Source organism: Manis pentadactyla, chromosome 2 (assembly GCF_030020395.1).
Source record: "Manis pentadactyla isolate mManPen7 chromosome 2, mManPen7.hap1, whole genome shotgun sequence".
NCBI lineage: Eukaryota > Metazoa > Chordata > Mammalia > Pholidota > Manidae > Manis > Manis pentadactyla.
Window position 1 is genome coordinate 16101137 of NC_080020.1, and position 24287 is coordinate 16125423.

At 37.8% G+C, this 24287-nt stretch overlaps 1 protein-coding gene across 9 annotated transcripts in view; it reads left to right on the plus strand.

The window, feature by feature from the left end:
- ZDHHC20 (zinc finger DHHC-type palmitoyltransferase 20) overlaps nucleotides 1-24287 on the plus strand; it is a 491166-nt gene that overhangs the window by 421409 nt on the left and 45470 nt on the right. For 6 of the 9 annotated variants that reach the window (XM_057490295.1, XM_057490310.1, XM_036924521.2 and 3 more), the window contains exon 2: nucleotides 23373-23399. In XM_057490295.1, the coding sequence (XP_057346278.1) occupies nucleotides 23373-23399 (27 nt within the window). Of the gene's footprint in view, nucleotides 1-5531; nucleotides 5663-23372; nucleotides 23400-24287 lie in introns of all 9 variants that reach the window. The other 3 variants (XM_036924525.2, XM_057490320.1, XM_057490308.1) reach the window with 2 other exon arrangements.

The following is a 24287-nucleotide window of genomic DNA, read 5'->3' on the forward strand; positions in this document are numbered from 1 at the left end:
TTGGGTTTAAGTCTTACACGCTTTTTTTATCTGTTCTTTGTTCCCTTTTCCTCCTCCTGTCTTCTTGTGAAATAATAAATTTTTAAGTGGTTTTCAGATTTGAATTTTTTTATACTGTTTACTCTTCTTTGTTGGCTTTATTGGCTGTAACTCTTATTTTAGTGAGTGCTTCAAGTATCATAATGCTCCATAAATGTCAAGTATGCATACGTCTTTAATTTACCATAAACTACCTTCAAATGATACACTACTTAGCATATAGGACCTTATAAAAGCATTCTTCCACTTCTTCCCTCCCAGCCTTTCTGCTATTGCTGTCATGCATTTTGTATAATTCACACCATATTTCTATTTGTTTAAACAGTTTATCTTCTTAAGAGATTTAAGTAGGAAGAAAACTAATCTTACATATTTACCTGTGTGGCTACCACTCTGGTACTCTTCATTTTCTGTCTGGGGGCTTCCTTTAACATTTATTGTAATGCAGGGCTGTTGGTGAATTATTTCAGCTTTTGTATGTTTGTAAAAGTTTTTATTTTTACTTAAAAAAACTTTATTAAGGTATAATTTATATAAAATCTCATTTGAGATGTATAATGTAATGATTTTTAGTAAACTTACCAAACTGTGCAGTCATCATCGTACCCATCCATTTTTAGAACATTTCTATCACTGCAGTCAGATCCCTGGTGCCCATTTATGGGTAATCACTCTTCCCATCCCGAGCTCCAGGCAACCATTAATCTGTATTCTGTCTCTGTATGCCTTTGCTGGACGTCTGTGTAAATGGAGTCACACAGTAAGTGGTCTCTGCGTTCGCTATCTTTTCCATGTTTTTGAGGTTCACCTGTGTTGTAGCATGTGTTAGTATTTCTCCCCTTACTCTCTACTTCACATTCTAATTTGAATTTCTTGTGTTTAAAACATATAGTTTTTATTAAAGAAAGTATTTATAGTTAGCCTCCACAAATCATTTGGCCATTGAATTAGAATATAAATAAAAAGTATACACTTCATTATACCATATTTAAGTATTTGGAAAAATCCTGCTTACAAGACTTATAGTGTGATTGGGTCATATTCACTTTTGTTCCCATAGAAAGTCTAGTTCCTAGAAGACTTTCAGTTAATACATTTGAATTGAATAGAATCATACTCTTATAAACTCCCTCGACTCATGTCTGAGTTTGATAGAATAAACAAACACCCACAATAACAATGCTAATTAAATTATAATTACTAAACATATTTCAATAATCTTTGGGATTAAAGGCTGCATGGTATTGCTTATCGGTTCTGCAGTCTTTGTTTTGGACTGTGAAACAGTGATTCCTTGAAATTATGCTGATACAGTTTTAAAAAATTCCAGCTCCCTATTTGAAGAACAGAGTTTTCTGTAGTGGGACTTCTAGTGAGTTAATCTGTCCTGTTCTGTAGATACTAAAAAGCAAAGTGGTCTGAGAGACCTCTAAAATATATATATATATTTTTAAAAGAAACCTAAAACCAAGTGAACAAAAGGAGTTTTTATATTTTTTTCCATATAAACAGAACCTCCTTTGGGCCTTCACTGCTTTCTTGTAAGGCAAGAAATATGGAAGGAAAAGGTGCTGGGCAATTTAGAAACCAGGTCAGATTATTTGGGAGAACATTATGTCCTAGTAATGCAAATCACACTTTCCTCCTCCTCTGACCTTTTCTACTTTGTGGTAGAGAAAAGAGAGCATGCTCAACTCCAGACTTTAATATCTAACTATCTACTTGATATCTCTGCTAGGATATCTAATAGGCATTATCACACTTGCCAGGTCCAGAACAAAACTCCTCTGAGTTTTTTTTCTCTTTCTGTCCTGAATCTGCCCTTTCTACCCTAGCTCAGTAAATGACAGTTTCATACTTCCATTTCCTTGGTTAAAAATCATTCCATATCCAATTAGTCAACAAATCTTGCCATTATATGTACTAAAATCCAGCAGCTTCTCACCATGACCGCTGCACCTGTATTCGTTCAACCCACTGTGATCTCTGTTTTGTGTGTAGTTGCAAACATGGCCTCAGAGATTTGCACCTCCTCCCTTCAAGAGGTAGGTGGGGTCTGTTTACCCACCCAGTGCATCTGGGCGAGCCCTGTACTTTCTTTGGTAGAAGGTGATATGTGAGATCTGGAAGTTAGGTCTAAAGACAGCCTGCATCTTCTCCTTAGAGCTTAGAGCCCTACACAGGTGTGTAGGGAGTTCTAGGTCAGAACAGATGGAGAGAGAAGCCCAGCCAAAAGGAGCTAAATACCAAAACACCTGCTGTGTGAATGAGGCCATCTTTGACTCTCCCAGTTGACTGCAGCTAGTAGAAAAACAGCCCAGCTGATGGTATAACCCAAATTGCTGACCCACACAATTGCAGGAAGTAATAAATGGGGATAGTTTAAAATCCGTAAGCTTTGGGTGGTTCATTATGCCACATTATCACCTACGTCACTGTAGTGCTGTCATAGCTTGTCCCTCCCTCATCACTCCACCCCACTCCTAACTGTACGCTATCCATTCTCCATGGGGGCAGCCAGAATGATCTCTTTGAAGTCAGGATCAGACTGTCACTCCTGAGAACCTTGGCTGGCCTCCTGCCTTGTTCACTGGGACACCTAAAGGCCTTGCCATTGCCTCCTTGTCTCATTACTTTTCTGAAGTAATTTCCTTTCCACTCTTAACCTTTTACTTGTTCTACGGCTACCAGACTGGCCTTCTTGCTATATTTTAATACCTGTTGAATGATCTTAATAAATCATTTAACCTCTCTGGACTCGTTCACATGCCAGAAAGTGGGATAAGACCTGTCTTTCACAATAATGTAAAGTTCTTAGCAGAGTAGGCTTTCAAGTGTTACTGGAGAGTCAGGAGATTTAAATAACCACTGGCGTACTTTTTCTTGCCTTCCCTTTTTCAACAAGAGGGTTGTTTTTTTCTAATTGTTGGTATTGTGTGAGTGTGTCCCCACATGCACAGAGTCTTCAGTGAGGGAAGGAGCACATTGTTTGCTTTTTTTTTTCATATTCCTTTTTTAATTGGCTGTATTCAAAGATCATACTGGAAAAGCATGTATATTTTTCTGTGAGCAGCTGGTAGTGTCAGGATTATGTGCGTGTTGTCTAGGGGAGGGAGCCTTTCTTAGAGTGACTCTAAGGAGATTAATACCTGACACTACACTATTCCCGTAAGCATGTAAGTTGCACAGATTTAGGTTTTGCTGAGATGTGCAGCACAGCTTGAGCAGATGGACACCTACACTTAACTGAAATGGGAGGTCACGAGTAATGGCGGTTATGGTTTCATGGGGAACAGATTTCTCTAAGATAGAGATCCATGGGTTTTGATGAAAAGTTCTTAAAAACCTGTTTAAAACAAGTTTGTTCTCTGTATTCTTTCACTTTTCCAGTGCTTCATTATACTTAATAATGTAAACTTAGAGACTCACCAGATAGAATCACAGGAGGAGTAACTTTTATTAACACTTGAACATTAACAATTAAACAACATAGAAAAACAAACATGAAACATGAAGTCTTCAGGCAAGTTTTTAAACTAATTGCAAGGAAATGATATGATTCCACTGAAGGAAGTAATACCAGTACACCAAAATGTTGATAGTGTGCGTCACTAGTGTGATGATAGACTGATATTTTTTCTTCCTGTTACTCTGATTGTCATTTTTCTAGAGATAACTGGTATATTTTTTGTAAGAACTAAAAAAGGAAGAGTTAGAGGGTCTTGACTATGACAGATAATGATACTTGTGAACACTGGACACAATGTGCAGTACACATGTGCAGGAACCTCTGTCAGTATAATCTTCCTCTCACTCCTCAGAAAGCCAGAGTGAGTCTTTTAAAACCCAAGCCTGGACTATTACTTCTCTGCTCAGCGCCCTCCAGGGGCTTTCCTCTTTGGTTATAATGAATCCAAGTCTCTTTCTATAGGCTTCTGGGTCCTAAATGCTCCAGCTACTGCACTGCCCCTGGCTCCTCTCTTCCTTTGCCCACTATGCTTACGCAGATGTCAGGTCTTCTGTGCCATCAGGTCCCACGTGAAGGCCTTTGTGTCTCTTGTTCCTTCTGCCTAGGATGCTCTCCTCCCAGATTTCATAAGGCTGCCTCTCTCCATATAGAGAGTTTTTCAATATTCACCTGTTAGGATTTTCTGAGTACCCTGTATTAAAAAAAGTACTTCCTCTTTCACTTTAACCCTGACCTCCTTTGTTTTTTCTTCATAACACTACTTGACTTTGTGTTTCCTGTTTCTGTCCTCAGTTGAGTAATATTCACTGCTTTATTTCCAGATCCTAGAACAGGTCCTATATAATATGTACTTAGTAGATGTTTGTTGAATGAGTGTATTGATTTTATAGCTGCCAGTTCCCATGATGGTAGAGAAGAGAAAATTGGAATGTATTCACAGACAGAGAATTGAATTAATTTCAAATTACAGATACACTCCTGATCTTAAAAATATCTTTATGTTAATTTAGTCATTTAACAAACATTGAATGTTTATGGTGTCCCAGGTACTGTATTTGACACTGGGAATACAAAGATGTATAAATGTACGTGGTCAGATGCATTTGGACTTCATTTCGTAGACCTTATCTTTAATGACAGTGTCGTTTGCATATTAGAAGTTTTAAGATGTGCTACTCCAAATATGTAACTTTGTTTAACCTGGTGTTTTTCCAAATTTTATTTATTTTTGCCATAGAATTTTTTTTTCATGAAACATCTATTTAAATACTTTTAGACTTACACAATTGTTGACCTTTGGGAACAAAGCTCTAATAGTGGTGATGGGGGTTGGGAGGGGTAAGAGATCATTACTGAAGCAGGACTGTGCTTCTGGAGGAAGCAGTGTTACCAACAGAGCTGCTAATTCTTTCTCCTTTTATTATTAAATTTATCATCGTAGTACATTTAGTAAGAAAAATCAGTATTTCTGTAGATGCCAAAAAGGTCCTTAAAAAAAACAGTATCCTATTTCTGATTTTAAAAAATAATGAAACAGGAATAAGTGGATAGTTTTCAAACAAGATTGCACACATGCCAAATACTTGATCAGTTTCCACTAAAACCAGGAACAAAGATGCTTATGACTATGGCCATTGCTCTATAACACTGCATTGACAAAATCAGGTAAGCCATATTCAGTCAAGAGAAAGTAATTAGAAGTATAACGTTGAAAAAGAAATTATGCTATTTCTGTGTGTAATTGATGTGATTGTATATGGTATATGTTGAAAAGCCAAGAGATTCAATAGGAGAAAACTTCCTACATATGCACAATAATTTAGTTTGAGTGTATAGTGGAAGAGAAGTCTTCATTCCAATACATCAAAAAGATAATACTTAACAATAAACCTAGGAAATATGCAAATCTGTAATAAGAAACATTTCTGAAAAACGCAAAAGTAGACTTGAACAGATAGAAAGATGTTTCATATTTCATGTTTATGGATAGAATAACTCGACAAAGTTTTCTGTTTTCTACAAGTTGATCCTAAAGGTCATACGGAAAAAGATACAAGAGAGAACAATCAGGAAACCTCTGTTGTGGATGGCAAGTGATGGAAGGCAAACCCCTCCAGAGTCTAGACCACAGAGCCTCCATAAACTGTGAGGTCGGTGCGTATGTACCAACTCTGCTTTCTGTTCATTTTTGCTGTGAACCTAAAACTGATACAAAAAAATTAAATCTGTTATGAAAACAATTTTTTGTTTGTGTGGTGTGGTGCGTGCACAGACATATTGGAACAGAATATGGAACAGAATAGGATATCCAAAATAGTGATGATAAAAATTTAGAATATGGTAAGAAAAATAGAGGAAAATATGGTACAACTATTTGGTAAGAGAGAAGATTAGGTCCATATCCCATGCTGTATTCTAATATAAGTTACAAGTAGATAAAACCTTTATGTCTTCTTCCTTTGTTATATTTTTAAACTTTTAATTTTAAAATAATTTCAGACTTGTGAAAAATAATACAAAGACTTTTCATATGTCCATTACCCAGTTTTCATATATCATTTACCCCAATTCCTTAAATGTTATTCTTTGCTCTCATTCATTCATTCTCTGAAAGATTGGAGAGTAAGTTGTAACCATAACATCCCTCCACCTAGAAATATCTCAGTATTATTCCCTAAGAACAAGAATGTCTCCGTCTGTTCAGGCTCCCATACAGAATACCACAACTAGGTGGATTATAAACAACAGAATTTATTTCTCATAGTTCTGGAGGCCAGAAGTACAAGATGAAGGCACTGGCGGATCTGGTGTCTGGTGAGAGCCCACCTCCTGGTTCATAGATGGCTGATCTGCTGTGGTATCACAGAGTGAAGGACGAGGGTCTCTCTGAGGTCTCTTTTATAAGGGCACCAATCCCACTTAGGAAGGCTTCACTGCTATGATCTAATCACCTCCGAAGGCCCTACCTCTTAACACCAGCACATTGGGCATTAGGATTAGCATGTGAGTGGGGGGCACAAACATTAGTCCATAGTGAAGGACGCTCTCTTATATAGTCAGAGTACTCTTATCAAAATCAGGATATAGCATTCATAAAATCCTGTTCTCTAGTCTGAAAAAATAGCACTGATAAAATACTCCTCTCTAGTCTGTGAACCAGCTGTCTCACTAGTCCCTGGTCGCTCTGCAGCCCACCCAGTGGGGGACCACATATTGCAGTCAGTCGTCATGTTTCTTTAATGTCCTTTAATTGGAAGAGTGCCTCAGTCTTGCTTTGTCTCTCATAACCGTGCCCTTTTTAAAGAGTAACAGCCTTGTATTGTGGAATATTCCTCAAATTAGGTTTGTGTGATGTTTCCTCATGATTAGATTGAGTATACATTCTTACAGGAACGCCACAGGAGTGATGCTGCATCACTGGCCAGACCATTTCCGGCACTGTTAGTGTAACAGGTCACCACCTAAGATGACAGATGCCAGGTTTCTCTGCAAAGGTGCAGTTTTTCTTTGTAATTAATCCATATTCTCGTAGACTCACATACACCATACAGGTCTCCCTTCAAGGAAGTACTTGCTGCTCAGTTGTGGCAGGTGCGGTCAGCGGCCACCCTCCAGCCAGCTGCTCTTTCAGCGTGACTCACCTCAGCCAAGGCCACACCCTCGCTTGGGCTGCCTGCAGCCAGGACCCCTCGCCCACACGCCTTCCGGCCTGGTGCCATGGCACTGGGAGGCCTGCACCGCAGTCAGACTCCTCCCTTGCCTAATTCTGTGTCCTCCCCCTTCCTGTGATGTACGGTAGTCGCTAGGAAATATCTTGTACTCCAAACTCTGTCCAGCATCTGAGTGAGGAGAACTCAGCCTTAGACAGGCATTTCTGTGGGGGAGTACCTTGAAACAGTAAATCTGTTGCTGATTACTTACTCTTTTTAGCATCTATTGAGGATTCTTGCTTGAAACAGTTACTCTGCTGCTTGCTAAATGGTGATTTCTTTTAATTCCATAATTTCATCTACATTTAATAGTTAAATTCTACTATAAGGAAGAGTAAACATCTTCCCTATTCATTGATTCATTCATTTACATCAGCATGCTCTCATGGGTTCTTATTTTATGGGTTATACCTATCATTTATAGTTGCTCAAATTGTCCCAGAATTGGCCAGCAGGAGCCCCTGCATTTTGGTTTCTGAGTCTTTTTGACAAGCCTCCATCATTTGCTCCTTCCTTCCTTACTGGCACCATGAGATTTTTTGGACTCATCTGATACTTTCCCTGCCCTGGAATCTGCCATTTCAAAATGGACCAAATCTAAATGTAAAAAAGGAAAACATTCAAGTACTAGAAAATAACACGATCTTACAACCAGGGATAGAAAAAAATGGGAGTGAAATAAACAGTTCACAGAAAATAAATGAAAAAGGCTCGTGAAAATACAAAAAGATGCTTTCTCTCACTTATAAATGTGAAATAAAATTACCCTGTGATATAAAAAGCTTGAAAACCTTTTATTGTGTAGACTGTGGAGAAACAGCCTCATGCATTACTGTAGGAGTATAAAGTGGTACACAACCCCTGTAACAGAGTTTAGAAAGAGCAAATTTACTTTTGGTCCAGTACTTCAACTTTCAGGAACCTACACTGAAAATAAACTTCTGCAGATAAACAACACATGCACAAGGTTATCCATTGCCACATTGTTTGTAACAGCAGAAAATTGGAGACAACCCAAATGTCCATCAATAGAGGCTTGATTGTATAACTGGAACACCAACACAACTGAATACGATGCAGTGCTTTGAAAACACAAACAATGATTGTCTCTGTGTTCTGATGTGTAGTGATTTCTAGGGTACACTAATTGAAAGGAGCAAAGTATGTACCTGGGTATGCAAAGGAAGCAATTAGATAAAAGATAACTTACCTGCTTATTTTGTTAAAAGAAATACTGAAAGGGTAAGACAGACACTAATAAAAATGATTACCTGGGGTGAAGGTTGAGGAATAAAAGCTAGAACTTTATGAATATCTTTGTGTAATCTTGACTTTTAAAAATGTATATTTTTCATGTATCCAAAAAGTAAAATTAAAACAGAGAGAAAGCAAACTGTAAAACTTGAAATCTTGAAACAAATGAACTTAATTTTATATAAAAGTTGATGCTTTACACAGAAATTAATTCAAGTGATTCTTGAACATAGTACTCCTTTGTGGTATATAGTTTAAAGCCAAAACAAAATAAACTGTAAGGAAATCTGAAACCAGAATGCAGTTTTTGAGTTATTTTAGGTATATTTTGAATTGTTTTTTTGTATATTTTAGGATAAGTAATTAGGAACTAAGACTTGCATTGTAAAAGCAAAGAGATATGTTACAATGCCAAAGAAATTAACAGAAAACTGTAATGTTTTATTTGAATTGGAAATAGGAATATGAATATAAATGTATACTACTACATCCGTCAACCCAAAGGGCCTAAAAGCAGTGAAACTCCAGTAGCTATTAGCAATCCTAGTAGTCAGAACTGGGTTTCTAAAGGAACTAATGTCCCTTAGAGAAATAGCTAATTTCAGGTCTGGAGACAGAAAATAAAAAGAGAGTGTAGGATAGCCTGTGCTAGACAGCAGGACGGTGCTCAAAGACTAATGGGGATGACCCAGGAGAATACGGGGGTCGGTTGAAAGAGGCGTTAGCCGAAGATGAGACAGTTTGAACCTAAGAAGTAAATGTAATTGATGATGATACACTGAATAAATAAAAACCCATGAAGTTTCCTTTTTGAAACTCAGAGAGTATCTAATTGATTCATTTATTTACTAACAGTGGAGTTGAGTGTTATGCCAGCATCTTATTCTAAAAATGGGTAACTGAAGGGAAATAATTAAGTTTTTGTGCTTAATTATTAAGTTTAATTTTTCTGCTTACGTTTAATTTTTTAGAATGACTCTAATTCATCCCCAGTTGAGGAAAAACTCTTTGCAGAAGAATGCCAGATTAAAAGTGTAGAAATAATAAAGGTTTTTAATGGTAATTTTCTGATTTTATGAAAAAATTCAAATAGGATTATCGGTGGTTGCTGATTAGGTGAAAAGTTTTTGGGGAGGAAGATAATCACATACTCCTAATGTTTTACCCCACAGAAACGTAATGATTCTAAGTTTATAAAGGAGATAGCTAATGGTTACTACCTTACCAAGTGACCCAAACGAAGCATCACTAATAGGGATAAACTTAAATAATGTACCCACAGAGGTGTATACTGTACAGTACCCAGAATATGTCCCATATGAGTATTCTTGTCTATTGTCTCTGCCTCCCCCAACCCCCGCATTATCCTCAAGCCTTTAGACTTTGAATGGAATGGTAGGAGGAGCAGGTGGGAGGTGGAGGAGGAAGTTAAGGACACCAAACAGGAGCGCTCCAGAATGTAGCACACTTGACAGGACATCTGGCCTGCTCTTTTCAGAGTTCCTGTCATATGGGAGGGATTCTGGGGAAATGGTGGTGATTTGAGTCTCCCAAATCACTGCATAGAAAAAGGACAGCTTGAGTAGTATCTACAACAAAACCGGTTTGCTAGAGAATGGGAATGAGCTTTAGAGAGACAAAATAACTACAGAAGTAGCAACTTAAACTCCGATAGGAACCTTAATGTAACTATGTATGTTCTTAAAGACCTAAGACTGTAATGAAGGTTGTAAGGAAGGGAGAACATAGTTTGTAATGGATACATGCTCTGACAAAGTGGACACAGTACGCCTATTAGAGAATGAAGAACATGTGGGAAAAAAATGTAAACGTTTCAGTAATGTTACTGGCAGTAGTATTGGTCTCATTATCTTGAGATTGTTGGGAGGCAATATGGGATAAAGCAAATGAATGATCTGTGATAATCTAATTCTTAATCTTTTGTTTCCTTGAGGACCAGAATTCTCAGTAGAAAACAAGGAGATACAAATACAAGATAGATATTAAGCAAAAACACTGTTGACTTGAATTGGAATTAATATGAACTTATGAGGTATTTTATCTTTTAAAAAGTATATGTTTACACACACATAAATACTGTAAGGGGGAAAACTCTTGATTAACAGACTAAGCATTTATGTAGAAAATCCCAAAGAATCTGCAAAAAAACTACCAGACAGAACTAATTAATGAATTTAGCAAGGTCAGAGATTCAAAACCAATAAAAAGAACTCAGTTGTATTTCTAATTAATAACAATTAAAAATTGAAATTTTTCTTAAAATGCTGTTTATAATCGCACCATAAACATTAAATACTTAAATGAAAAGTCTAACAAGATGTATGCAAGGTTTTGTGTATTGGTAAGATAAACAAGAGAGAGAGTGTGTTCATGATATGGAAGACTGAATATTGTAAAGCTGTCAGTTCTTTCCAAATTGATTTATGGAGTCAACACAATACAAGCCAAAATCCCAGCAGCCTTTTTTTTTCTGTTATCATTAATCTACAATTACATGCAGAACATTATGTTTACTAGGCTCCCCCCTTCACCAAGTTCCCCCCACACTCCCCATTGCAGTCACTGTCCATCAGCGTAGTAAGATGCTGTAGAATCACTACTTGTCTTCTCTGTTTTGCACAGCCCTCCCCGTGCCCCCCCACATTATACATGCTGATCGTAATGCCCCCTTTCTTTTTCCCTGCCCTTATCCCTCCCTTCCCACCCATCCTCCCCAGTCCCTTTCCCTTTGATAACTGTTAGTCCATTCGGGGGTTCTGTGATTCTGCTGCCATTTTGTTCCTTCAGTTTTTCTTTGTTCTTATACTCCACAGATGAGTGAAATCATTTGGTACTTGTCTTTCTCCACCTGGCTTATTTCACTGAGCATAATACCCTCTAGCTCCATCCATGTTGTTGCAAATGGTAGGATTTTTTTTCTTCTCATGGCTGAATCATATTCCATTGTGTATTTGGACCACAGCTTCTTTATCCATTCATCTACTGATGGACACTTAGGTTGCTTCCATTTCTTGGCTATTGTAAATAGTGCCCCAGCAGCCTTTTTGTTGTTGTTTAGAAATCAATTAGGTGAGCTTAAAATTTATATGGAATTGCAAGGGACCTAAGAAGTCAAAACTTTGTAAAAGAGCTCTTTGGAACACTCACACTGTCTGATTTCAAGATTTACTAAATGCTACATGCAATCAAGTCATATAGTGGTGTTGGAGTAAGAATAAAATATAGCTCAATGGAACAGAATAGAGTGTTCCGAAGTCTTTACACATACAGTAGATTGTTTTGTCAAAAGTTTCAAAGTAATTCAGTAGAGAAGGGATAGTTTTTTCAGCTAATAATACTGGAACTGTTGGCCATCTATCTGCAAAAAAAAAAAATTAACCTCAATTCTTATTTCATAAAATGAACTTTTAGAATGGGTAACAGACCCAAATGTATAACCTATAAAACATGTAGAAGAAAACATATGGGAAAATCTTTGGGTTTGTAAAGATTTCCTAAGCAGGACACAAATCAGGAACCATTAAAGAAAAAATGATGAATGATGAATTGGACTTGCTCAAAAATAAAACTTGTGCTCTTCAAAACACTGAAAAAGAATAAAAAGACAAAAATAGAATAGGATGAAATATTTCCAAACATATAAGTTAGACCCTATATTCAGAATGTATAAAAAGCTTACAGCTCAATAATAAGTCAAACAATACAATTAAAAAGTGGCCAAAAATCTGGACACACAACTTGACAAAGACAAGATGCATGTTCATATGGCTAATAAGCACATGAAGAGATACTCGACATCATTAGTCATCAGAGAAACACAAAACCAAACTGACATACCGCTATATATTTTTTAGAATAGCTAGAAACTTAAAGACTGACAATTCCAGGTGTTGGTGAGGATGTGAAGCAACTGTCACTCTGATACACTGTTGGTAGGGAATGCAGTACTGTCCTGTATCCAATCACTAGTGGGGCCGTCAAGTTGGCAAGTCGGCCATTGCAGCTTCAGACAGCACATCCTCCCATTACAAGCACCCAAAGCAAAAACAGAATAAAGGCTGGAATACGGCTTTATCTTCACATGTTTCTCATTTGTCAAGGAGGAAAAGAAATTTCTTCCTAATAACTTCCCCCTTATCAAAGGTGTACCCATTAGCAAGAACCTGGCTCCAGTAGGTATAGGGGATACTGGCAAACTGAGTATATCTGGCATTTTCAGTAAGTGGAAGACAGGCAAGAAAAGGGGCAGTTAAGTGGAAAATAGCATGTGGCCAGCCTTCATATTCACAGAGCACTTTAAATGTAGATGAATAGTTCTGAATGAGATGATAATGGTCACTGACAGACTGGAACAGGACACTCATCACATCTTCAGGAGTTATATGTAACCACTTACTATGCTTAATATATATTTTGTAATCCTGGCTTTATCAAAAGAATTTTAAAAAATAATTCTCAGATCCTCAGAAAATGGAATAGCCTTTAGTGAGACCAGAGCTTCTGCAGATAGCCCAGGGTTTCCCAACCATGCCTTTGTCTCTCTGGTTAGAGTGGCAGTCAGCCAATATTGAGAGGATGTCCCATGCCATACGGTGCTGGTGAACTTCATAAGCCAGTAGTTACAACATCAGGAGTGTTAGGAAAGGACAAGGTGCTGTGGGAATGTGTGCTAAGGAGATGTATTTAACCCACTGTTGTGGTCAGGAAAACCCTCTGTGAAGAAATGGTTCTGGCCATCTTAGGTTTGTTGGCTTTGTTTTTGGTATCAGTTTTGCTGTTCCCTGTGATTGCATAAATATCTTAGTGGGAAATTGGAAGAGGCAACCACCAGAAACTGTTAGCCAGATGCAATTTAAAACTGGACTTCTACTCTAAGAAGTATGGTAACACAGTATATAATCAACTTTTGATTCTTACCAATACAATTATTAAAAATGATATTTTTGTGTAGTTTTACTTTGGATTTCTCTTATGAATAAGGTTGACCATCAAATCTATGTTTGACATATTTTTTATTTCCTTTTCCGTGAAAAAAAGTGAGTTTTTTAAAAAATACCTCATTGATTTGTAGGTACTCCTTAAATATTAAGGAAATTATTAGTCTACAGTAAGAACTGTGAATGTTTCTTTGCTAGTTTGTTAGTCTTCACTTTCTTATAGGGATTTTTTTCAAACATTTTTTTATTATTTATGTATCAATCTTTTCTTATGGTTTCTAGGTTTTGTATCATACTCTGAAAGACATCCTCTGCTCCAAAATTATGTATGTTTGAATTTTTCCCTGGATTCATCTATTACCTACATGTTTAGGTTTTTTGTTTTTTTTGCATTTAAATCTTTGATACATTTAAAAATTTATCCTGGCATGTGAATCTCCATGGTATCTTTTCTTCACATGATTATCCATTTGTTCCTGCACTATTTGTCAACTCTATCCACACTGACTTGAAATCATTTATTTATTCTATATATTGTATACTGAATTCCTGTATGCATTTGGGTCCATTTTGGGGTTTCTCTTCTCTCCCTTAGTACCCATGAACCAGTACAACTATGTTAGTAATTGGGGCATTTGTAATATTTTTTTTTGTATTACAATTACATGAGCAACATTATGGTTACTAGAGTCCCCCCATTATCAAGTCTTCACCACATACCCCATTACAGTCACTTTCCATCGGCGTAGTAAGATGGTGTAGAATCACTAATTGTCTTCTCAGTGCTATGCTGCCTTCCCTGTGCCTCCCAATCCCACATTATGTGTGTTAATCGTAATGTCCCCTTTTCCCTGTTATCCCTCCCTCCCCACCCATCCTCCCCAGTCCCTTTCCCTTTGGTAACTGTTAGTCCATTCTTGGGTTCTCTGAGTCTGCCGCTGCTTTGTTCCTTTAGTTTTTTCTTTGTTCTTATACTCCACAGATGAGTGAAATCATTTAATACTTGTTTTTCTCTACCTGGCTTATTTCAGTGCGCATAATACCCTCTAGCTCGATCCATGTTGTTGGAAATGGTAGAATTTGTTTTCTTCTTATGGCTGAATAGTATTCTATTGTGTATATGTACCACATCTTCTTGATCCATTCATCTACTGATGGACACTTAGGTTGCTCCCATTTGTTGGTTATTATAAATAGTGCTGCGATAAACATAGGGGTGCATCTATCTTTCTCAAACTGGGTTCCTGCATTTTTAGGGTAAATTCCTAGGAGTGGAATTCCTGGGTCAAATGGTATTTCTATTTTGAGTTTTTTGAGGAATCTCCATACTGCTTTCCACAAAGGTTGAACTAATTTACATTCCCACCAGCAGTGTAGGAGGGTTCCCCTTTCTCCACATCCTCACCAACATTTGTTGTTGTCTTTTGGATTTTGGCCATCCTAACTGGTGTGAGGTGATATCTCATTGTGGTTTTAATTTGCATTTCTCTGATGATTAGCAATGTGGAGCATCTTTTCATGTGCCTGTTGGCCACCTGAATTTCTTCTTTGGAGAAGTGTCTGTTCAGCTCCTCTGCCCATTTTTTAATTGGCTTATTTGCTTTTTGTTTGTTGAGGTGCATGAGCTCTTTATTTATTTTGGATGTCAACCCCTTATCGGATCTGTCATTTATTAATATATTCTCCCATACTGTAGGATTCCTTTTTGTTCTACTGATGGTGTCCTTTGCTGTACAGAAGCTTTTCAGCTTGATATAGTCCCACTTGTTCATTTTTGCTTTTGTTTCCCTTGCCTGGGGAGATATGTTCATGAAGAAGTTGCTCATGTTTATGTCCAAGAGATTTTTGCCTATTTTTTTTTCTAAGAGTTTTATGTTTTCATGACTTACATTCAGGTCTTTGATCCATTTTGAGTTTACTTTTGTGTATGGAGTTAGACAATAATCCAGTTTCATTCTCTTACATGTAGCTGTCCAGTTTTGCCAACACCAGGTGTTGAAGAGGCTGTCATTTCCCTGTATCAATCTCTCCTTAATTGACCATATATACTTCAGTTAATATCTGGATGCTCTATTCTGTTCCACTGGTCTGTGGGTCTGTTCTTGTGCCAGTACCAAATTGTCTTGATTACTGTGGCTTTGTATTAGAGCTTGAAGTTGGGAAGCGAGGTCCCCCCTGCTTTATTCTTCCTTCTCAGCATCGCTTAGGCTATTCAGAGTCTTTTGTGGTTTCGTGTTAATTTTAGAACTATTTGTTCCAGTTCGTTGAAGAATGCTGTTGGTATTTTGATAGGGATTGCATTGAATCTGTAGATTGCTTTAGGTAGGATGGCCATTTTGACAATATTAATTCTTCCTAGCCAAGAGCATGGGATGAGTTTCCTTTCGTTAGTGTCCTCTTTAATTTGTCTTAAGAGTGTCTTGTAGTTTTCAGGGTATAGGTCTTTCACTTCCTTCGTTAGGTTTCTTCCTAAGTATTTTATTCTTTTTATGTAATTGTGAATGGAATTGTTTTCCTGATTTCTCTTTCTGCTAGTTCATCATTAGTGTATAGGAAAGCAACAGATTTCTGTGTATTAATTTTGTATCCTGCAACTTTGCTGAATTCAGATATTAGTTCTCGTAGTTTTGGAGTGGGTTCTTTAGGGTTTGTTATGTACAATATCATGTCATCTGCAAACAGTGACAGTTTGACTTCTTTCTTACCAATCTGGATGCCTTTTATTTCTTTGTGTTGTCTGATTGCCGTGGCTAGGACCTCCAGTACTATGTTGAATAAAAGCAAGAAGAGTGGACATCCTTGTCTTGTTCCTTATCTTAGGGAAAAAGCTTTCAGCTTCTCGCTGTTAAGTATGATTTTGGCTGTTGGTTTGTCATATATGGCCTTTATTACGTTGAGGTACTTGCCCTCTATACCCATTCTGTTGAGAGTTTTTATCATGAATGGATGTGGAATTTTGTCGAATGCTTTTTCAGCATCTGTGGAGATGATCATGTGGTTTTTGTCCTTCTTTTTGTTGATGTAGTGGATGATGTTCATGGATTTTTGGATGCTGTATCATCCTTGCATCCCTGAGATAAATCCCACTTGATCATGGTGTATGATCCTCTTGATGTATTTTTGTGTTCAGTTTGCTGGTATTTTGTTGAGTATTTTTACATCTACATTTATCAGAGATATTGGTCTGTAGTTTTCTTTTTTTATGATGTCTTTTCCTTGTTTTGGTATTAGAGTGATGCTGGCTTCATAGAATGAGTTTCAGGGAGTATTCCCTCCTCTTCCATTTTTTGGAAAACTTTAAGGAGAATAGGTATTATGTTGTCTCTAAATGTCTGATAAAATTCAATGGTGAATCCATCTGGTCGGGGGCTTTTGTTCTTGGGTTGTTTTTTGATTACCGATTCAATTTCATTGCTGGTAATTGGTCTGTTCAGATTTTCTGTTTCTTCCTTGGTCAGTCTTGGAAGGTTGTATTTTTCTAGAAATTTTTCCATTTCTTCTAGATTACCCACTTTGTTTGCATATAGATTTTCATAGTATTCTCTAATAATTCTTTGTATTTCTGTGGTGTCCATAATGATTTTTCCTTTCTCATTTCTGATTCTGTTTATGTGTGTGGATTCTCTTTTTCTCTTAGTAAGTCTGGCTAAGGATTTATCTATTTTGTTTATATTCTTAAAGAACCAGCTCTTGGTTTCATTAATTTTTTCTATTATTTTATTCTTCTCATTTTATTTATTTCTTCTCTGATCTTTATTATGTCCCTCCTTTTGCTGACTTTGGGCCTCATTTTTTCTTCTTTTTCCATTTTTAATAATTGTGACTTTAGACTATTCATTTGGGATTGTTCTTCCTTCTTTAAGTAGGCCTGGATTGCTATATACTTTCCTCTTAGAACTGCCTTAGCTGCATCCCACGAAGTTAGGGCATTGTGCTGTTGTTGTCATTTGTCTCCATATATTGCTTGATCTCTATTTTAATTTGGTCATTGATCCATTGATTATTTAGGAGCATGTTGTTAAACCTCCATGTGTTTGTGAGCCTTTTCGTTTTCTTTGTACAATTTATTTCTAGTTTTATACCTTTGTGATCTGAAAAGTTGGTTGGTAGCATTTCAGTCTTTTTGAGTTTACTGAGGCTCTTTTTGTGACCTAGTATGTGGTCTGTTCTGGAAAATGTTCCATGTGCACTTGAGAAGAATGTGTATCCTGCTGCTTTTGGGTGTAGAGTTCTGTAGATGTCTGTTCGTTCCATCTGTTCTATTGTGTTGTTCAGTGCCTCTGTGTCCTTACTTATTTTCTGTCTGGTAGATCTGTCCTTTGGAGTGAGTGGTGTGTTGAAGTCTCCCAAAATGAATGCATTGCATTATATTTCCTCCTTAAATCTGTTAGTATTTGTTTCACATTATGTAGGTGCTCCTGTGTTAGGTGCATACATATTTATAATGATTATGTCCTCTTGTTGGACTGACCCCTTTATCATTATGTAGTGTCCTTCTTTATCTCTTGTTACTTTCTTTCTTTTGAAGTCTGTTTTGTGTTATACAAGTACTGGAACACCTGCTTTTTTCTCCCTATTGTTGCATGAAATATCTTTTTCCATTCCTTCACTTTTAGTCTGTGTATGTCTTTGGGTTTGAGGTGAGTCTTTTGTAGGCAGCATATAGATGGGTCTTGCTTTTTTGTCCATTCTATTACTCTGTGACTTTTGATTGGTGCATTCAGTCCATTTACATTTAGGGTGATTATCGATAGGTATGTACTTATTGCCATTGCAGGCTTTGGATTTTTGGTTACCAAATGTTCAAGGGTAGTTCTTTACTATCTAACCGTCTAACTCAACTGACTGATTGTGCTGTTATAGACACAGTCTGATGATATGTTAGGTGTTTTATTCTGTACTCTTTTGTGTTTCCCTTGACTGCTTTTGTGGATAGCTGATTTTATTTTGCATTTAGTTAGTATTTCATTGGTCTACTTGCTTTGCCGTGGTTTTATTTTCTCTGGTGGCATCTATTTAGCCTTAGGAGCACTTCCATCTAGAGCAGCCCCTTTCAAATACACTTTAGAGACGGTGTGTGTAAGGCAAATTCCTTCAACTTTTTGCTTGTCTGTGAATTGTTCAATCCCTCCTTCATATTTAAATGATAATCTCGCTGGATACAGTGTACTTGGTTTGAGGCCCTTCAGTTTCATTGCACTGAATATATCATGCCATTCTCTTCTGGCCTGTAAGGTTTCTTCTGAGAAGTTTGATGATAGCCTGATGGGTTTTCCTTTGTCAGTGATCTTGTTTTTCTCTCTGGCTGCCTTTAATACTCTGTCCTTGTCTTTGATATTTGCCATTCTAATTATTATATGTCTTGGTGTTGTCCTCCTTGGGTCCCTTGTGTTGGGAAATCTGTGGACTTCCATGGTCTGAGAGACTATTTCCTTCCCCAGACTGGGGAAGTTTTCAGCAGTTATTTCTTCAAAGACACTTTCTATCTCTTTTTTCTCTCTCTTCTTCTGGTACTCCTATAATGCAAATATTGTTCCATTTGGATTGATCACACAGTTCTCTTAATATTCTTTCATTTCTAGGAATCCTTTAATCTCTCTCTGCCTCAGTTTCTCTGTATTCCTGTTCTCTGATTTCTATTCCATGATCAGTCTCTTGCACCTCATCCAGTCTGTTCTTAAATCCTTCCATTGTTTGATTCATTTCTGTATCTTCCTCTGGAATTTATCCCTTAGCTCTTGCATATTTCTCTGTAGCTCCATCAGCATGTTTATGACTTTTATTTTGAATTCTTTTTCAGGAAGATTGGTGATTTTGGTCTCACAAGGCCCTCTCTCTGGTGTTTGAGGTATTTTGGACGGAAGAAGTTTCTTGCTGCCTTTTCATGGCGATGAAAGTGATCGCCAGCAAGCGGTGCATGTGTCAGCTGAGAGAACAAAGTCCCTACCTGCTTGCTGGTCGCCTTGCCCGTCTCTGCTGCCTGTGCCAGTCAACCACACACAGGGAGCAGCCTCTGGGTTAATCCCCTGAGCTGCCATGGACGGGGCGGGTCTCAGGATGTCCTAGGGCACTGGCAGTGTTTGCAGGCAAACAGTTCATGTTCACCATGAGAACAGAGCCCCTATGTGCTTCCTGGACTCCGCACCAGTTTCCTCTGCCTGTGCCAGTCAGCCGGGTGCAAGGGGCAGCCTCTGGGTTAATTCTCTGAGCTGTCGTGGGCAGGGTAGCCCTTGGGATGGCCTAGGGCACTGGCGGTGGTATCAGGCGATCAGCGCTTGTTCACCACGAGAACAGAGCCCCTACATGCTTTCCAGACTCTGGGCCAGCTTCCTCTGCCTGTGCTGGTTGGCTGCACACAAGTGGCAGGCTCTGGGTTAATCCCCTTAGCTGCCGTGGGCCAGGCGGCCCTCGGGATGGCCTAGGGCACTGGCGGGGGTTGCAGCCAAGCAATGCATATTCGCTGCGAGAATAAAGCCCCTTTGTGCTTTCCAGACTCTGCACCAGTCTCTGCTGTTTGTGTCGGTCGACTGGGGGCAGGTGGCAGCCTCGGGGTCTGGCCCGGTTAGCCGCGTGCTCATAGAAACTGTGTGGTTCCTGTGGGCAGGGCTGCTCCCCGGTTGTTCCGCAGCAATGGCAGGTCAGCTGGTTCGCTCGCTGTGCCAGCAGCGGGGAATGAACAGCAGGTTTCTTATCACTGTGAAGGGCTTTGGTACTGTGTTTCCACCCAGGGGGTTAGGGTGCCTGAAGTTCCTTAAAGTTTCCAACCTGCTGGGCTGAGTGTGCTGGAATGATTTTGTCCACCCCTTAAACCCTTGTCCCTTTCAGACTTTTAAAGCGCCTGCTTTTCTTTTGTCCCAGAGCACGCAGCTGTGGGAACCTGTTCAAAGTCTTAGTGTCGGATTTTGCTTTTCCGTTCCTCTAATATCCAGCACACCATGAAGTGTGTGTCTGTTTTCTCCATGCAGATTACTGGGGCTGGTTATTTAGCAGTCCTGTGCTTCCACTCCCCCACAATCTGATTCTTTTCTGTCCGCTGGTTGAGCTAGGGTAGGGGGAGTGCTCAGGTCCTACCAGGTCAAGGCTTTGTATCTTACCCTTTTCATGAGATGGTGAGTTCTCACAGGTGTAGGTGTATCCCGGCTGTTGTACTGTATCTTCTGGTCTCTCTTTTAGGAATAGTTGTATTTGCTGTATTTTCAAAATGTATATGGTTTTGGGAGGAGCCTTTCGCCACCCTACTCATGCCACCATCTTGAGAATCTCCCCCATTCATAATATTTTTAAAATAATGTGCTTTAATATCCTGCATGAGCAGCCCTACTTCATTGTTATACTCTTTCCAAATTTCCTGCCTCTTCATGCAAGTTTATTTTTCCAGAAATGTACTTTGGAATCTATTTAAAAAATAATAGTATTTTTATTGAGATGACACTAAATTTATGAGATTAACTTAGAATTGACAATTTAATGATGATTCTTCTACATAAGAATATAAGCCTTTCCATTTGTTCAGATTTTATTAGCATTCCTCAGAAACATTAAATGTTTCTGTGTAGTAGCTCTTCCCCAGTTCTTACATCTATTCCCAGAATTGTATCTTTTTAGGTGGCTTTGTAGGGAAAACTTTTCTTCAGTTATAGTAAGTTCTACAGAGTGATTTGCATGTATATTAGAAAGTTGCTGATTTCTGTGTATCAGTTTTTGTTCTCTTAACCTGAAAAATTTATCAGTTACTTTATATAAAAAGCAAAATGGGTTTATTCTGGAACAGCAGAGAATTGCCATTCAGGACAGATAAGCTATGGCAAAACCACAAGCAAGTCCAGAGAGCAAAGGAGAGGAGGCTCTTTCATAGAAGGGGAGAGTTGGGGGTACTCTTCTAAGCAGTACATCCTTTGGAGGAAATTGGGAGTCCCACATTTGGCTGCTTATTGGCTGAGCTGTAACAGTTCTTCACTGGCTGGGCTGTCACTGGGGGTGTGGGGAAACGCAGCAACTCTTACTTCCTCCTACTGGGTGGTAAAGCAGCTAAAGTAGGATGAGTTGTAAGGCCTGTCTCTTCCTTCCTGTGGGATCTGCAAGTGATGAGAAGTGGTGGGTGTGAGAGCTCCCCCTGCAGGCCTCCCAACCTCATGTCACTGAGGCTTCCCTTAATCAATTTTCATGGTACAACTACTACCACCCCTTGCTTATCATAGTTTTTCAGTTGGTTTTGACTATGAAAGGAATATAGTCCATCATATAACCTTCAAATAGTGATACATTTGCCTTCTTTTCAATTTTATACCTCTAATTTATTTCTCTTCTGTAATTGTGTGGCTAGTATAGTGCTTCCCAAGAATTTCACACCGTGGCACATACTGAAAATTATATTTTTAGTGTACACTAGCATAAATGAGAAGTGCTTTGTGAAGCCAGAGGGGACCAGCCCAGGCCTAACTACACAAAGCCCCACTTGATTGATCTCAGATGGGTTGAGAAGTAGCCCTATGCCTCTCTAAAACGTTATTTTTTAAGAAGTAATTATCACAAACTTGTTTGGCTCCTGACTTTAATGGGGAAAAGTCTATAGTCTTTTCTCATTAAATAAGTTGATTTGGGGATTGAGTTAGTTATATTTTAGTTTATTAAGTATTTAGGCTTTCCTGTTATATCAAGAGATACAGTAAAAAATGGATATTGAAATAATAAACATTTCTTAAGCATTGCTGCTGTATGCTAGGTCTTAGAACTGAAAGAATGAATAAGATGAACCACACTGCAGAAAAGAATACAAGTCCAAGGAGACTTGAGTTCAGATCCTGTCTGTGCTGCAGGTGCCAGCTTTGTGACCTCGGGCAGGCCATTTAATTTACTTATCTTAGCTTAATTATCTGTAAAATGGGGCTAATGGTGACTTTTAGGGTTGTTATTCTAAGAGATGATTCCACACTTGTGCAGTCCAGTAGGGTGAGATAGACATATTGAAAAGTAATTGCAATAAAAATGAGGTGGTACGGTAGAGATGGAAGAGTGATCAGCAGTGAAGTAACGGAATCATCTCCTCTGCCCAAAGAGGGGCTTGGAGAGGCTTCACAAAGAAGAGTATTTACACTGGGCCTTGAAGGAAGAGTAGGGGGCACACAGCACATGAAACTGCCTGATGCATTTAGGAAACTAATTAGACCACAGGTATGGGCAAAGGATGGAAGAGACTGGAGAGGTAACAGGTCATAGATCACAGAAGATTTTGGACTTTATTCTCTAAGCAACTGGGAGGTGCTGAAGAGTATTCAGCCAACAGATATGCTGGTGGTGGTTGTGTTAAGCTGCTCGGAGAGAGTTGCCTTAAGCTATTGCATTTGAGTAAGGCCTGAATAAGGCAGTGGGAGGAATTGAGGGGAAGTGGCAGATCTGAAGAGACTTAGGTAGTGAAATCAGCAAGACCCAGAGGCTGTTGGACTGTCTGGAAAGGAGTAAACAGCAATTCCCAGGGTTTCAGTCTAGGAAGAAAAAGTGTTCTAAAAATTACAGGGATGAAGTCTTCTACTTTTTTCTCTAGAAAAATACAATTTGTCTTAACTGTATAGCTTACACAAAAAGTTTGGTAAGGTACGTCACAGACTAATTGAGTATGAGTACCATGGATGATAGTAGTCCTATTTATTCTGTAGGTAGCATTGAAAAGAGATATATAGCCAAATTAACACACTTAAAATTAACAAAGGTCTGAAAAAATTTTTAAGTGTGATTTCAGTGTTAATGTTAAAGAAGAATTTGAATTTTTGCATTTTAGTGTTTCAGGGCTTTTAAAGTGTGTAGTTCTGAATTCGCAGTAGTGTTTATATTTTATAACTAAATTTTTTTAATGGAAATATTAAGATGAATAGTCAACCTGAAATAAAACTTGTATGTGCAAAATGTTTTAAGTGTATTTATTAACTTTTTTTTCTTCTATTCTAGTTACTCTCTCTGGAAATGGAGAAAACGGTAAGGCACTTTTAGTCTCAGTTTAAGTAAAATACTTACATGTGGTGTGTTAATTGCAATCCACATACTTTTTCATTTAGTGATGATTATGTGCTTTTGTTTTCAGAAAGAAAGTATTTTCTTAAAAGGAGATCTAGTATTGGGTTTATTCGTATACTTTCAATGTATTACGAGTTGTGTTATTTATATAATTGAAGTAGCTGTTTTTCGTAAAGCACCTAGTACCCAAACTTTTTTGATATATTTATATATGTATTTCTGTCTTGTATGTTCTTCAGAACTCTTGATAATAGCTCAAAGATTTTTAATATCTCTCAGTCTAGCTAGGTTTGGGGGAGGGAATTTTGTCTCCTGATGTCTAAAGTTTATTGATAGTTCTCTTGTTGATGCATTTGTTAAAAATACTATTCACACATTTAATAAAATAGCAAGACTCCAAATTTGTAAATTGTATTGCTAGTTCATTTTGAAAGGGAATTCAAGTTTTTATAATGACCAAAGAGATAATGCCTAGAAAGAAAAATCATATCTCAAAATTTCACCCAACATAAAAGAAAAATTTAATTTTCGAGATAAAATTTTTAAAAATTTTATGTGAGATACAAAAATCCGAAGGATTTCTAAAACAGTTGAACATTTGAAATTATTAATATATGTTTATTCTTATTATTGGAAATAATTAGGCATTAAGCATGTAAATCTCAAGTTGTCTTTGAATCTAACTTCTCACTAACAGAATAAACATAGACTCAGTTTTGATGGGATTATTTTTCTTCCTTTAAATCAAAATGTTTCCTATATGTTGAAAGCAAAAGTACAGAAAGAAGAGAATTTCTGAAATTCTTATGAAAGAACTTAACTTGTGTGTTATTTATTGGAGCCAATTTT